Source organism: Aphelocoma coerulescens, chromosome 6, assembly GCF_041296385.1.
Source record: "Aphelocoma coerulescens isolate FSJ_1873_10779 chromosome 6, UR_Acoe_1.0, whole genome shotgun sequence".
NCBI classification, from domain to species: Eukaryota; Metazoa; Chordata; class Aves; order Passeriformes; family Corvidae; genus Aphelocoma; species Aphelocoma coerulescens.
In genome coordinates, this window is record NC_091020.1 from 31,552,285 (window position 1) to 31,568,608 (window position 16,324).

A 16,324-nucleotide genomic window follows, 5' to 3' on the forward strand; every position below is an offset into this window, starting at 1 on the left:
TATATAATACCTTTTCTATATTAATCTGTGTTGTTGCTCTGTTAGGAAGATGGAGAATTCACTTGCATGTGTGCGTTGTTTGCCAGCGATATTTTCTAAATAAAGAGTTTGGCGTCAGTGAGAAGTGTCTGCTTTCCCAGGACTTTGACCCACCCAGCTTTTCACCCCCATTTTGGGTGACTTTGCAGGTGTTAAACAGGATGGCGCTGAGGCAGGAGGGTTTGACTACCAAAGATATCACTCTTAGAGCTGTTTTAGTTACACTTCATCATCATAAGCATATGGTTTCACTTCCAAGTGTTTAACATTTCCATTTCCTCAGGAAATCATTCCTTCTATTTTTTAAACTTTTGAAACTGGATGGATATTTTTGCTGGCAGGCAGAGCGAGAGCGACACAAGGCTCAGCCCCAGCCCAGGAGAGCCCCTGGCTGCAGTCCCCGCCTGCCTCGCCGTCCCTTCCCTCCTGCAGCAGCTCCTCAGCACGGCTCGGGGTGCTCCAGCCGCGTCTCTGGGGTGCAGCACTCTGTTAAAACACTTCTGCCTTCCTTGCTGTAATAAAACCATCCACTCCTTTTTCAGCTTTAGCTGAGAGACGTGTTTTTCTTTCTTAGTCCATTCCGGGCCCATGCATCCCAGGAATTAGTTGAGTGCAGACTCCTTTAGCTGACTTAGTGAGGCCAGCGGCGAGATCAGGTCCTAAGAAAATAGTTTGTGTCACCTACAAGGAATGAAAGCATTTTCATCATGTGCTTATTGTCCATGTTGGTACATCCAGCAGTTAAATGCACATGACAGAGGAGTGGGTGGCTCCAGGGCACTGCTCTGCCTGTTGTGTTTTCAGAGTGGTATTTCATTTGTGGTATTTCCTTTTTCCTCGTTATGAATGGGCCACCCTTCTCACGTGTTGGCCAAGTTCTGTAGAGTAGGAGGAAGCCTGTGCTCATCTCTTTTTTATGTTGTGCTTATCCATGTATGTCATGGTATTTAGCTGCTTGTTTTCTTTCCCTGCTGTGCTATGAAGTACAGGTATGGATGTGCAATTTGCACACGAATTTAGCTGGTATCACTGGCCCTTTGAGTAGAAGATCATCCTCTGCTACCTTGGGTGTCACCACATCATAACAACTTTGATAAACTGCATTTTGTACAGCCAGCATTGTCACTGTGCATCAAATAGTGCTGTACAAGAGAAAATAGGGGCCAAACCAGCTGATTATTGTGTTTGTTCCATTCTGTTTTACTCTGTTATGAATGCAGACAGTCTCATTTTTTGCAGGGCTGGTTTGGTATGGGGAAGCTTGCTGTGGGTCTGGGCTTCTTTGGGGATTGAGTCCTGCCACCAGGCAGGCTGTGTGCCACTGGTATTCGGGGTGTACATTTTATGCATACCCTCACAAGAGTTAGTATGTGCCTCTGCCTCAAGGCAGCAGAAAACAGCATCAGGTAGATGTAGTTAAACCTTCACACCTCCCAGGAGAGCTCACCTGAGCTGCTGAGCCTCTGGCTTCATGCCAGCCTCTGAGATGTTGTGAGTGGCTGTTTTGATCCACTCTCCTGACTCCTTCACTTCCCTTAGCGCTGTATGTGTCTGCACATCCCTTCAGCAGTTACTCCCTAAAAATGCCACTTGGTCAAGCAGCACAAGCTGGTACCCCCCACAAGGAGACCCCAAGGCTGCTCTGTGTCCCAGTGATCCCACTGGTTTTCCCACCACACGTATCAGTGCCGTGATGTTCTGTGCTGAAGGCTTCAGCTCAGGCAAACAAACCAGTGCCGGGGGAAGGCTGCTGATAATTAGATAGACTGGAGGTCAAGATAGGATTTACACAGTGATTTTGATCCAGTTTTACTTGTGAGAGAGTATCAAAACATTGCAGTCTTCTCGATAGATTGAGTGATACCCTGATCCAAAATGGAATGGCAATGCCAGCAAAAAATGCTGCTGGTACATTGTTCCCAGCTGCTTCAGAAGACCAGACCCAAGCAGGACCACACTGAATTAAAAGCACATTTTGGCTATCTCCAACCTGTGTCTCCAGTGACCACCCTGGAAGTGCTTCAGGAATCAGTTCCTGCAGTACAGCCAGGTGCAGCAGTGGGCAGGCTCCCTCTTTCCCCTTATAAAAGGCAGCCTTGGGTGCTCCTGCCCACTGTCACCCATGTCACCCAGCTACAGGGCAGCAGTCCAACACCTCATAGAGCATTTTCTGTTCAGGACAAATGTACCCACAGGGTGGTGAGGCTCTGGCACAGGTTTCCCAGAGAAGCTGTGGATTCCTCATCCCTGAAAGTGTTCAGGACCAGGTTGGATGAGGCTTGGAGCACCCTGGGATAGTGGAAGGTGCCTCTGTCCATGGCAGGGGGTGTGTGATTAGGTGATCTTTAGGATCCCTTCCAACCCAAACCATCCTGTGATTCTATGATGATTCTGTGAAGTCCAGGTTTTGCAGAACATGGTCCCCAGGGCACAAGCTGAGATGAGCTGGGTGCCTTCATGGCAAAGGTGAGCTCCATCACAGACGTGTGCCTGCATCCACGGAGTGGGAGGAGCTGAAGGACGTGAGGGGGCCAGAGCAAAGGGGGACTCAAAGACGTTGCAGGAGAGACTCCAGGCCCAAGAGAGAAGTAACCAAGGCACTGGCAACTTGTGTGGGTTTCGTATGTCTGTTTGTAGTGCTGTGTTATGTGTTTAGAAGCTGGTTGTTTCCATAATAACAGCAAGTGCCATATGGCAGCGAGGAGGGTGGTGAGAAGAATGCCTAAGGAAACACAGTATGTTGTTTGACATGTGTGTGCTTGTAGAGGAATAACGTGTCTCAAGCAAGTATTGCTGCTCCAAGCAGGCTGGGGGATTTTCTGCTCTCACCAGAAAAATATCCAAAGCCCTTGGCATTTGTGCTGGTGCAATGCCAGTTAATGACACCTGCCCTTCATCCATATTCTCCTGCTGATAGTCCTTGTGATGGGCAAAGAACCTTTTGCTTTGCTGTGAGTGATGGTTCTGGATGCACCAGCACAGGGGAGTGGCATTTAAACATGGCTTTTAAGGGGAAATACAGTTCTGTAAGGAGTGCTGTGTGAAACTGAAATGAGCCAGATGCCATATGCTCCATCCATTCCTTAATGCCCAGCAATTAAATAGCAGAAATTTTGAAACCTTTGAAAATGCATAGTTTACTATAATTGTTTAATAGAAAGCGGGCTAAGCACTTCCAGAGATATGGGGCACTTCAGTGCATATCTAGGAAGCATCCAGGAAAGTCTCCACAAATTCCAGCTTTTTCTACCCTTTAATGCATGACTCATATTTTAAGGACTTGTAATTTGCTCCCCACATTCCCACCAATGCCACCAGCCTGAGCTGTACCTTTGCATACATTTCCACCACAGAAAAATATGAAATTATTTTTTCATAATAGCTGAGTGGCTTTTGCTTGACCTTTACCAACATCAGCCCTACTAAATTGAACCTCTCCTAATTGAGTCTTAAAGCCATTAATTACATTTGTATTTGGATACCTGAAACGTGGTGGCAGGGAGAAGGAGTTTGTTTTGTTCTGGGGTTGTAGTCCTGCACTCACTTGCAATGCTTTAAACTCATGAGCAACCCAGAAGGCAGACCTCTTCTCATATTCATGCTTCTCTTCTTCTCTTTATTGTCTCCAGAGAGAGATTACTACAGCATATGTGAAAAGCAGCCCATCGGAAGGCTTCTCTTTCGGCAGTTCTGTGAAACTCGGCCAGAGCTCGAGTGCTGCATTAGGTTCCTCGACTCGGTGGTAAGTCAATTCTTGTGGTATTTTGGGGTGCTTTGCAGTGTTCCCCTGACAGAGCAGACTCCTCTGATCCCGAGAAATCACTGTTTCATGGGATTTTGTGTCTAAAGTGCTGGAGCAGGCAGTGGAGAGGGCTGGCCCTAGCAGCAGCCTGGCACCACTGGCGGTACAGGGACACACGGGGATGGTGCCAGCCTTGCGGGACGGGAGCCACCAGAGAGGGGTAGGACAGTCACCCCCCACAGTGCTGCTGTGGCCTCCCTTCATGTCAGCACCCAAGCACTTGAGCTGCTGTGAGTAATGTCTTCTGATGGGGGTGAAGCCTGCAGTTCTGGGAGGCACTGGGAGGAAGGGGAAAGTTGAGAACGGACTGACAAGAGAGGATGCGGAGTGTAATAACCCCAATATCTCTTACCAAGCCTTTTCATCCCTAGAGTTCAGGATGATTTACAAAGGATATCCTGATAATCACCCTATTTTTTCAAATAGGAGGACAGAGGCACAAGGTACAGAAATAATTTGATTGAGGTCACTGAGAAACAAATCTGCTCCATTTTTCACCCCAGTGAGCCATCATTTAACCCAGCCACTGAGCATCACCCCCAAGCCCTGGGGGACCTGACACCATTTCCCAGTCTGGCAGCACTTGGCCATGTGTACTGCCAGCTGTTCACAGTGGAAAAGTCTCTCGTGACTTTTTTTGCTGGGAACCTTTGGAAGTGGAGGGTATTGATCAGCCAGTAGGTGAAATGGTACCAGAGAGGAAGGTGAACTTGTCCCTTGTGAGTGCCCATGGGGTCTCACTCCCTGGCTAACACTGACAGTCAGAAGCAAAACAATGCACACCAACAGGAATAAAATTGTTTTGTTTGCACCATGGTGAAGCTATTCTGAAGTACAGGGAAATGTGAGGATTGCACTGAAGCTGTAGAAGTAACAGTCTGGAGAGGACATGTGGTCTCTTTAAGGTTTATGTTACTCCTGCAGTAACTACAGCAAATCTACAGCATCACAGAAAGTGTTGGACAAAGTCCTATTTGAATCATGAAGCTGGTCATGACTTCCACCTGTTGTTCCCAGCACGGCTTGGGATTTTCTCTGGTGAAATGTGTAGCCATCAAGGAACACAAAACATGTGGCAAACACTCTGTGCAGCTGTGCTCAAGGCCAGCAGGCAGCAGGACACTTTGGGTACCCTGAATGTGTTTGTCCTGCACTGAACCAGCATTCTCTAGTGAGACAATCTAGTAACAACCTACCAACATCCTTTTGAGAGACTAAGCTCTCTCACACCTTTGCAGACGCCACTGATGAAACACCACACACCCATCTGGGGGGAGGCATCCCCGCAGAAATTCCTCATCAGCTGTACCACCTGCAGCCCCAAGGAGATGGGCAATGGCACCTGCAGAAATCCCTTGGAATACAGCCACAAAAGACTGCTTGGAAGTGGTTTTAAATTCAGGCAGAAGTGGCAGAGCCATGCTCAGTTTGGAGGGGGTTAGCGGGGCTCTGCTCCATTCTTTTGCCTCCCCGCAGCTGCAGGCTGGTTCCAGCAGTGCCCAGGGGCTGTGGAGGAGAAGCCCCCACTGTGCAAGCCCTGCATGCACTCAGGGCATGCCAGTGACAGTGGGAACAACATCTGGGCACAAGGAAAACATCTGTTTCCCCCAGTGCCACCGGCCCCAGGGCACTGTGTGACAGCCTTGGCTGCCGTGCTGCCAGAGCCTCTCCGTCACGCCGGCTGCCCGGCCCGCCTCCGGCTCTGGGAATTGAGGGCACTGTGTCATTTCATCCTCCCAAGCCCTGTGCAGCCGTGACAAGCACTGGGACTCAGTGTCCTCCTCTCATCCGTGCAGCACAGGCTGCACTCCTCCTGCAAAAGCTTGTATTGGCACTGGGTTTGTTTTAAAGGTCTGTCTCCGAGCAGTCCCGAACTGATATTCCCAAATCCTTTTGCAAAGGTGTGCTTTGCACCCACCCCAAGTTGCTTTTGCAGACTGGAGCTGCCCTGTGTACCTTTACTGGGCCAGTGGTCTGTTCCCAGTTAGGCTCAGACTGGCACTATGAGGATTTGATAAAAAAAATGCCTGGCTGGGTGGAGGTTTGAATCCTTATCTTTCTCTCTTCTTTTTAACACTAATTAACAGCAGTCTCCTTTGTCTATTGATTTCAAATTCTGTATAAACTTGCTCCCAGCCCTTGAAAATCCCTGGATTAGGCAATATTAAGGTCAAGCAACACAGCCCGTAGCCATTAAATTGGATGATTGCTACTGAAATTTGCCCAGCGGGGTCACACTCTTGTTTAGTGAGTAGTGGGATTCAAGCCAAGCCCTATGTTAGGCAAAAAAAGCCCTATAATGAGACCAGGAGTCTGACTTTACAGCCCCAATCTGAGACCACCAGGAATGTGAAACCTTTTCAAGACCACCTGCTGTAACAAGCAGGAAAAGCCAAGAGCCTTCATTTTCTTTTGTCTTAGTTATTTTTCTAATATGAAATGCAAAAATTAGCTTTTGTGTTATGTCAAATAAAGGGAAAAGATAAAAGGGGTAGTATTTAGTTCATGAGAGACTCACAGAGCTTTCTGCACAATGAAAGGGAGGACCACCTCTCTTTTTCAGAGCCCATCTAAGTGACTTTACCAGGTCACAGAGTCACTGGCAGGAGCCAGTCCTTGATGCCTCTCAATTTTTTATACAGTTTTTTAACTCACACACTCCACTGTCTGCAAGGAAAGAAGTGATGGGGGCTTCTGGGTGAAAACCAGAAGCTGAGTCAGACATTAAACAACCTACCAACATCCTTGTGAGAGACTAAGCTCTCTCACACCTTTGCTTCCAAAGGCTGGTAGAATCATCCAGACCTTGCAGACCAGAATATGTAAAGAGACTAAAAAATCCCCTCTTGACTGGACATTTATGTCAGCTGTTGTGTGAAATAACTAACCTGGTCTGATGTAGTCTTCTGCAAATCTGATTATGGCAGGATTTGGGGATTTTTGTCTGTTAAACAGTTGTTAAGCTGCTTTCTGAAGGAAAAGGATTTGTATCACTAAATTCTGCATGCATGTAGGTGTGTAGCTGTCAGCTCCCTCTGAAACCTGTGAATACTTTGGCCAATTTCAACCAGTAATTGAGATGAAAGTGCTCAGAGGCATAAAGTCTTTACATGTTTTCTGAGAGCAGTGTTTGGGTAATTAGTCACAATCAGTTGTAGGCCAGACTAACACCGGCATGTGGTTTGTAAGCAGTAGGCCCCAACATTAGATGATAACAGCAATGGGAACAAAGAGATGCAGAGCTTTGCATCACAGCACTGGTGGAGCTGTGGCTGTTTGGTTCCCACTGCTGCTGTGGGACCAGTGAGTGCTTGTCAGTGTGTCTGTCTGTCTGTCTGGGAAATGGAGCAACAGCAGCCCCTTCTCCCAGCTGGCACAAAGGGCTGTAAGGACAGACAGCCATCTCTTGCTGCGGATATTGTGCAAAAAACTCATGACAGAGGTCCTGATTGCCGAGATAAAATATCCACCCAGCACCCATGTGGCTCTGAAGGCATCGCGTGCTTATCTGGGTGCATGGAACCACAGAGATCTCCCTTGAATAGCTCACCAAACCCTGATGTAGCCATTCAGATGGAGGAACTATGTGAACATAAACTATTATCGTTAGATGGAGATGGTTTATGATTAAATCAGCTCCTCTAGAAGCCCTTACCCAAGGAATCACGCACAGCCCTGAAGCACACTTTGCTCTGCTTACAAATATTTTAGCAACATCATTCAACTTTGGAGCTGTTGAAAGACAGCCATTAAAATGAAGTGTGACGGGCTGTGTTTCCTGTGCTGAAAGGCAGATCAGTGAGCAGGGAAGGTGCTAGCAAGAGGTGTTTCCTTCTCCAGAGCCAGTGCCTCCAGCACAAGAAGGTGGCAATTCAGTTCAGCAGGGACCTCTTGCTCCTCTCCCCTTCTCAGCAGCACATTCCCAGGGTGCCAGCTCCTGACGTTTCCTTCTCCTCTCCTGTGATTTTATATGCCATTATAATGAAGACTTCAAATTCAGGACTCCCCTTCCTGCTTCATCTACTCACATTCATAATGGTTTTTTTTCCAGGGGAGAACTTTTAGCATTTTAACGTGGACCAGATTTAGGTTGACTGGAGGAGAATGTGGACAATTTTGGTCATTATTTTCTCTCTAATGTGAACAATGTTACCTTTTTTTGCACTGAAGTCCCACAAAAATACATCCTCTGGTGGAAAATAGCCTTGCTGCCTCTTTTGCCTCTTTCTGCTTGTGATATCTGGGCTCAGGGGCTGGGGTGAGAGGCACAATCTCCTTGGGTGGACTTTTCAGCTGAACGCCTCACTAGACATTGCACTTATCTGGGGTGAAAGGATGAGTGAGCATCCATTTAATGCCATTTGTAAAAACCCTGTCTTGCTGTTAGGGAGATTTCGTTTGGTTAAGTCCCTTTTGTGGTATATAAACCATCTGTGTATGTGTGTCTTAAAGCTGTTCAGGCTTTTTCCATCAGAAATGCCAGTTTGTTGATATCAACAAACTCATTAACTCAAAATGTGTTTTTAAACAGTCAAAAGGACTCCTTTTGCCCTGCTTTTAAGTATGAAAAATGTGGTTTCAAGTTCACTTTTCATTTAGAAATGTGAGTTATTATGAATCCCAGCTGTTTGGGGTTTGCCTTCCAATTTTCAGTCACAGATTTTAAATCTCCAGCAGAGGCAAGTGCAGGGACAGCCACTGAGGACAGAGCAATACCAGGGCAGAGCCTGGAGTCTGAGAAAGGAGTGAGCAGAGAGAGATTCTGGGGATAACAGAGGATGGAGCTGAGAAAGTGGAGGTGTAAAATTGGGACTGAAATGCCAATAACCTCCTGCAGATGCTCAAAAGGTGATTCCACTGTTCCTGACTTTTACCAAGAAGCCCAAACTGCTCTGGTGGGAGTGTCTGTTCCCATCTCCATCTCCTGGTGGGTACAAGGGATGATGATTCCTGTGGCCATGCCGCGCTGCCACAGGCAACCATCAGCTACCTGCTGTGGGAGAGCGTCCTCCCAGATCTGCAGAGAGATCTCCTTGGATGTGTTTTTCCATTTGCACATATTTTTAAGCCATGCAGTTTCAGAAGCTCAAATAATATTTAAGATGAAAATCAAATACTAGATACATTGGTGTGTCAGAATTAATGTGAGCCTGCTATGGGGTCTCTGTGTCATTGCCCTGGTAGTTCTCCATCCATCACAGGCAGCTTCCAGCCCCCAAACCTGAGCTGTCCCTGAGCCCGTGGCCCCATCCCACAGCCAGTCACAGGCTAGATGTTGCTCCCTTTCCCAGCTGAAGAGCATTTTTCCATCTGATCTCTCTCAGCCCATCCTGAGGGCAGCTGCTCCAAAGGGAAGGATGCTTGGCCCCCCCATTCCTCCATCCAGCCAGGACTCCTTCTATGGAAGAAGGAGCCACCAAAGTAACTACTACCTCCAAAACAGCAGCCAGAAGAAAAGTTAGCAGCAAGCAGTGGCCAGCCCACATCCTCTCGCCATTTGGACTGAAGGATCTGTGCCTGCCCACAGAAAGAGCCTTCCCTGCAGCTTGTCCCATGGAGTCAGGGTGATCATAAATCCTCCCCTCATTTATGGGCTATGAATAGGGCCCTGTCTGACCTAACTAGGGCATGGAGAAGCTATTAGACTTCAGAGCAGGAGCCTTGAAACACATGCCTGGATTCATCAAAGGAATAATGGAAAATATTTTGTTCCACATGGATTTTAAGTAGTGATGTTATTTCTAGCAATTAGGGATTTGCATCCCTAATGTAGGCATGCTTTTGAGTATTGGGAAAGAAGGGGAGATATCTTGTGATTTAAGCATAAGACCAGGAGTTGAGGACCTTGATGGCTTCCCAGGCAGGTGGCAGAGGGAGCATGGGGACATCCCTGTCTATCTCCTGTAATAACAGGTCACAGCTGAAAATGTACCAGGGTCTGTTGCTGAATAGCTCAAAAATGGCACTGAAGGGAGAAATAATAATGAACTTGGGAACAAAATGGAACAGGCTTCTAGTGCAGATCCACAGTGAAATCAACACTGTGCACAGTTGGAGCTTATGGTTCCTTCTCACATCCTCACTTGTCTGTCACTTCCCACCTTCGCCACCACCATGTCACATTTCCTGGGAATGTCAAATGCAAGTATAATTATACTTTCCTTTTATTCTTTGCTGTCTGTCTTGAGACAGAATGAGATACTCTGTATCTGTATAGGTGTGCATTTACCTCTGCATATGTTGGATCCCATCAGGAATTGGGTTTCAAGACATCCAGTTCTTGTTGAATTTCTGTCTTGTGGTCTGTCCTGTTGTACAGTTCTGATGGGATGTAAATGTTATAGGTTATTTGTGGCAAAAAGGACATCAAATTTTTTGACAGTTCCCTGGTGCACTTCAAATAGCAGATGATGGCTTATAATCAGGTTTTATTTGCTAGGGAGTCAGTGTATTATCAGAGTTTGAAAGCAAATGAAGGAGAGAGAAATCATGGAGAAAAAGGCTGCTAAGATGCTGTAAGCATTTCAGAGGTCCTGTACTTTAAGAGCTGAAATTTAGATACCATCTAAAAGGACGGGAAATTGGATAAAAGATTTTTTTAAACCCTTGTATTAAGTTTTATGAGAGCATAATCAGTTTCATCCCCGAAATGTTCACTCAAAAAGAAGTACTGCACTTGTGGATTTTAGTTTTTGGTGTTTTTTTCCATCACTTTTATTTGTGCCATTATCATTTCCCAAACCAAATCAGATCATAATTCCAGATTGTTCGAGCAACCTGCTATGCCTGTGTGTAAATATGCAGCTTCAGACTTGAGCTGCAATAGCTAAATGAGCACTGGCCAGATAGAAGGGGAATAGCATTATTACTACATTGTGGTTTCCATGTCATTCCTAGGCTTGCTTAGCAGGGGTATCCATTACAGCCAGCCTGCAGATTTATTGCATCCAGCCTGGAGCAGTACATACATCTTCCAGTGGGCAGTAGTTCTGAAATTTGTTCTTCCAAGTGTTTGCCAGTTCAGTCTGATTTACCTTCTCTTCTTTTTTTTTTTTTTTGCTTCCTCCTCATTTATCATCACAGACAGCTTGTATTGGACCAGGTTATTTAATTGGTTTGGCAGGATTTTCTGGGATCTTTTCTTTAATACAGTCATGAAAGCTGTTAGGCTGTCTTCTTTTTTTTTTTCTTCTTCTTCTGGAAAATATTTTGATCCGAAGGCTAAAGCTTCATATCCCAGGCAGTGCCAAGCAGGAATGTCTCTAAGAACTTGTTGTCATTTAGCCACTGGGGTCCCCTGCAGCATGTGTTTCCCTCGAATGCCTGCCATGGATCCAAAACTTGAACTGAAGCGATTAATATCTTCGTGGTACACATGTAATGCTGCTTTTGTTTCTAATGGAAACATTTTCCTGAAGCTCATCAAAAGTCAGTAATGCTTGAATACCTAGCACAGTCAGAATTTTAAAATGTAGGTAGACTTTGTGTGTGAGGATGGGGTGCTCCCCTTTTTAATGCACTAGGGAAGCCAAAGAGAATTTTGCTTATAGTGTCTGTTCCTTCCCTGTCTTGTCTCTTCTTGGTCCTAAGAAATCTGCCTAAGAAATCAGCCTTCTGGGGGGACTGAGCCAAGGATCACTAAAAGTGATGGGCAGGTCTCTCTGCTTTGCACAGGTATTGTTAGACCAAGGTCAAGGCATAAATACATAGAAAAGACACATTAAACAAAAAAAGACAACATATTGAAGAATATATACTTATTTTCACCTGGTACTTGAAATACCACTGTGGCAGGAGTTAACAAACATTCACTTTCTCTACTATTCAGAGAAATGATTTTACCTTCTGTGTCCACCTTCCTTTTGAGCAAAACCAAATGAAGCTGACGTCTCTTGTCACTGAATGCTTTCTGAAAGCTGGCTTGGCAAGGTTATAAAATATAATTTAATTAAATTGTATTGGTGTTAATTAAGAGACAGAGCCCCAGAAGATGCATCACTAGGGTCTGGTCAAAATATAGTGGAAGGTTTTTAATGAGATTGTGTGTACAGGTTTTAACTTCCACCAGAAAATGATATTTGTCCTTTGGATTTTTCATACAGAGTGTTCTGTTAAGGCCACATCCAAAATGAAGTTATAATGGTGAAATATGAGTGCAAATATTGACTTTTATTGTTTATATGTCTGTTCCAGGCAGAATATGAAATTGCTCCAGATGAAAAGCTGGGAGAGAAAGGAAAAGAAATCATGATGAAATACCTCACCCCAGAGGTAAGGGGCAGCCAAAGTGGCATTACTGAAGGAATTCTGCAAGGCACACCTTTACTAAACAAGGTTGTTACAGGCTTTGTAAGCCAGACTCCTAAAATTTATGGTGGCACTCTCCAGTGAATAAACCTGCAAGTCTTACACAAACAGACAGAAAAAAAATTATAATGCAATCCAGAAATTGACTTCTAAGGATGAACTTGACTTACCAGGGGCTTAATTCATCTGTGAGTGAGGAGAGAGCTTCTCTGGTCTCTTCTCAGTGTGCAAAGCTGTGCATTGGGGGTGTAATGCAAGAGACCTCAGCTGTTACCACCAGATACCCCAATTATTTCCTATGCAGCTCAGAAGTGGTGGTGCCATTTCATATTCTGTTGTGCAGAAAGCACGGGCAAGAATGGCCTTTCATAACAGACACTGCATTTTGGTACAGAAATCCCCACTCCTCCCCCAGCACCGTTTTCCCCAGGGTGGGCAGGGACACTCAGGACTGACAGGGGACAGTGGGGTTTGGAGCTCAGAGGTGCTGTCACCCGTGCTTGTGTCCACCACGGTGGGTCCTGAGAGTTGCCTCTCGGGGCTGTGGGAAGGAGAGGAGCTCGTGGGAGCCGCCGTGTCCACAGGGTGGCACTCCAAACAGAGACACGGATGTGCTGCTGGAATTTGGGACAGGCTGCTCTGGGACTAACCCTTTTGGGGGGGGGTTACAATCATTTCCTGACCACATTTCACCTTTGCTACAGAAGTCACTGCCAGTAAGCAGTAAACATCCAACTTGAAACACAAGAGCAATCCTAGGATTTTTCCTAAGTTGCTTTCGTAAGAGTAATCAAAGACGTACAATTGCTGCTTCAACTGTTTTACAAGAGAAATACATTTGACCTTCAGGAGAATTAATCACATTTTTGGCAGATGTCTTTCTGGAGGGTTTAAATGGTACAATATGTTTTGGAGGTGCAGGGGCAGAGCAGACCACTCTTTTTCCAGTCAGTCATTTTCCTACAATAAACTTTGATGCATACTTTCAGTTATCTCAGGCTGCATTTTGGGATCTGGTTTCATTTACTGAGCCTGGCTAGTTTCATGTGCAGCCATTGAGCACTGCCAGTATGAGTTCCTGCTGCCCATTCATTAGGGGCATGAAGTTCCATTGCTTTTTAAATCCACCAAAATGACCTTTTGTCTTAAAATTCCTGTCAACAGAGGAACAAGCGACCAACACTGGGGGAAAATACTTCCCACTGCTCCAGTTCCCATCTGGAAATGCAAAAAGGCATTTTGCTGATAGCAGAGCTAGTAAAGTGAGGGAAGGATAGCATTGCTTCACTTCAACCAGTCTTGCTGCAGGTTTCCAAAAGCCCTTCACTGCTGTCCATTGGCTCTCCTGCCATCCATAGTGCAGCCAGAAGCACATGGAATAATTTAGTGAATGTGCAGTGAAGACCAAGCTGAAAACCACTGCTTCTTGATCAACAAAGAATGGTGGTGTTACAGGAAGGAAAAATACTGGGACTCCAGAGCTGGAGTTTCCATTCTCTGCTGTGCCTCATGCTTCTTATTTGACCTGTGTACCTGGTTTCTCAGAATGTAAAACTGGCACAGCATATTTACAGTCTGTCCTGAGACTTTTCTGGTATTTGCAAGTTAATTTAACAACTCTGAGCACAAGGAAACTGGATGACCTCCAGTGGTCCCTTCTAACATCACCCATTTCGTGATCCTGTGAAACACAGAGATGTTCTCCTTCAGTTGTAATCTAAACCTGACTCCCTGGTGCTGGTGCTTTAATGTCTGCATTGGTCTTGTTGCACTTTTTTCCTTAATGAGAAGCTTCTGCTTCTTCCCAGAGGGATGTGGAAACCCTGTGTAGCAGAAAATACTTCCTAGAGGTGAGGCTGACTGTGCTGTAACAATGGGTCAAATACTGGATTTTCTAATAGGTGTCCCATACAACAAATACTTAAAAAAATAGAGCAAGGCCTGGATTGATTTAATTTCTTTTCAGATGCCTAACTAAGCTAGTCAGATTAGGAGAGCAGATGGCCCTACTGTCCTTTCTTGTCAAGAAAGAGAAATAAGTATCTCCAAAGGACACAATAAAAGCCATCAGAAGTCAATGATTCAAAGCCAGGTTAGATGTCTGCAGTCCAAACAGATGACTCTGGACCCAGATGTCCTAATGGAACACCACCCTGGCCTGCAAAGAAACTTTCTTTTCATTGGAATCTGCATTTCTCCATTTAATTATCAGTCCCTTGAAAGGTACAAATTGCTGCTGATTCTGGAGTCTTCTGCTTTCAGCTGAAAGCTTCTTTTAAGTAGGTGTGTGTCTGTGCTTCAAAGAACCTGATTGTCTTGATACAAAAATAGTGTGACATACAGCTTGACTGATAGAATAAAATTATAGGTTTAGTTCTTGGACAGATAATTCAGTCTTATAATGTGAGGAGTATTTTTCCCAGAGTGCAGGATCAGAAGCACAGTGAAAACAAAAAGTAGACTTTGTGCTCTTTAATATTTATAAATGATTTTTAGTTCTTGCTTAGGTTTTTAAAGGGCATACATATTTAACATACAGCGTGTCAGTATATCACCATTCCAAAGGGCGTTCATTTGCATAGGGAACATGCACTTTATTCAATAAAACATACACTTCTTGCGCAGCAGAAAGGAAGAGGAGGCACTTTCCCAGATGAACAGACATCACAGCAGGACTCCCAGCCCCGTGTGACTCACGCAGCCACGGCTGGCGAGACGGTGCCACCGTGCAGGTGCCGGGCTCCACGTGTGGGAGCAGCGCATTCCCGCTGGGAGAGCTCCGTGTGAGAGCGCTCAGCATCCGCCCCGAGGCCACTAAACCAACCCAGCACTCGCCAGGATGGTAGAGCAGGGAGGTGCTTTTGCAAGTGATCACAATTCAGGCTCTCCACAGCTTTGCCATCCTGAACTGCCCCTATGTGCTTGTTGGGGAATTGAAACCTTTGGCCTGGTGGACAAGCAGCTCAGGCTTCCGCCGTCTCCCTGACCTACAGGTGACAGCAGTGGCAAATACAGACAAACACCGGCACCTGGAGGGGAACATGAGTGGTTAAGGCCTCTCAAAGAAGGCATACATAGGAACAACCTCCCTAAGGATGTGATGGAATCCTCATCACTGGAGGTTTTCAAGGTGCTGTTGGGCACTAGATCATCTCATCTAGGCTCCCTTTCCCATGAAAGGCTGGACCAGATGGTCTTCAAAGGTCCCTTCCACACTGAGCTGTTCCAGGATTCTGTGTACTCAGGTCCTAGGAAGACATTAGTATTCCCTCTCTCTTGCCTCAAGTTCACTGAAACAGCCACATCCAGCAGCCCATTCTGAACTGTTTGGTGGGAGGGAAATGTAAGGAGCACATGTGATCTTCACACTAAGAATGCCAAAATATGAGTGTTTTCATGGCTTCTGTAGTAGCTTCACTTGAGGGGTGAGCAGGAGGGTGAAAACCCACAAGAGAGGTGTCCTGTAGCTGAGGGAAACATTCTCTGAAGAATTATTCCTTCTCCCTGCACAGGAGCAGCACAATGGTTGTCACACCAGCCAGGCCCAGGTTTCTTAACTAGAATCTTGCTTCTTTAAAAAAGGCTTTAACAATTTCCATGAAAAAGGCAGTTAAAGCTGCCTGCTTGACTTCATAAGCCCCTAGGGCAAAAGTCCAACCCACAGGAAGTCTAAAATTTCTGAGGTTGTGAAATATGATGGTAAAACTGCTAAAATGAATTGGTCACAAATATTTCTTCCCTGTTTTTTTTCCTAATCTCAGCAGTCAAGTGGAAAAGGTTCAGTTTTAGGTCCAGTTCCGTCTGTAAATGGCTCCATTGAACTGTTGAGTTAAATGGAACCCAACCTGGCTTCATTACCTGACTGCTTCTTGTACTGGAAGAGGAAAGAGATATATTTACCTTTGTACTGCTTTTCAATTGGAGTTTTACATCTCCATGCAGCATTTTTGCCTTCCTGCCTGACAGCTGCCATGCCTTACTCTACTAAATCACTATCCCACTATTTGCTTTTTCACTGTAAATCACCTTGAGAGACGCTATATAAAACTAAATTGATTTGAAATGGCTCTTAAGACAGTCTCCATATGCCATTATAGTTTATATTTGGACTCAGCTGGGTACTAAAAATGTTACTGAACAGGATGTCTAATGTGTATTGTTATCCCCATTAAAATA

At 45.5% G+C, this 16,324-nt stretch overlaps 1 protein-coding gene across 3 annotated transcripts in view; it reads left to right on the plus strand.

The window, feature by feature from the left end:
- Positions 1-16,324, plus strand: part of GRK5 (G protein-coupled receptor kinase 5) — a 150,555-nt gene that overhangs the window by 93,455 nt on the left and 40,776 nt on the right. For 2 of the 3 annotated variants that reach the window (XR_011151801.1, XM_069020139.1), the window contains exons 3-4: positions 3,669-3,781; positions 12,035-12,112. Coding sequence is in view for 1 of the 3 variants with exons in the window: in XM_069020139.1 (XP_068876240.1) it covers positions 3,669-3,781; positions 12,035-12,112 (191 nt within the window). In the remaining 2 variants the exon portion in view is untranslated. Of the gene's footprint in view, positions 1-3,668; positions 3,782-12,034; positions 12,113-16,324 lie in introns of those variants that run through there. The other variant, XM_069020141.1, reaches the window with a different exon arrangement.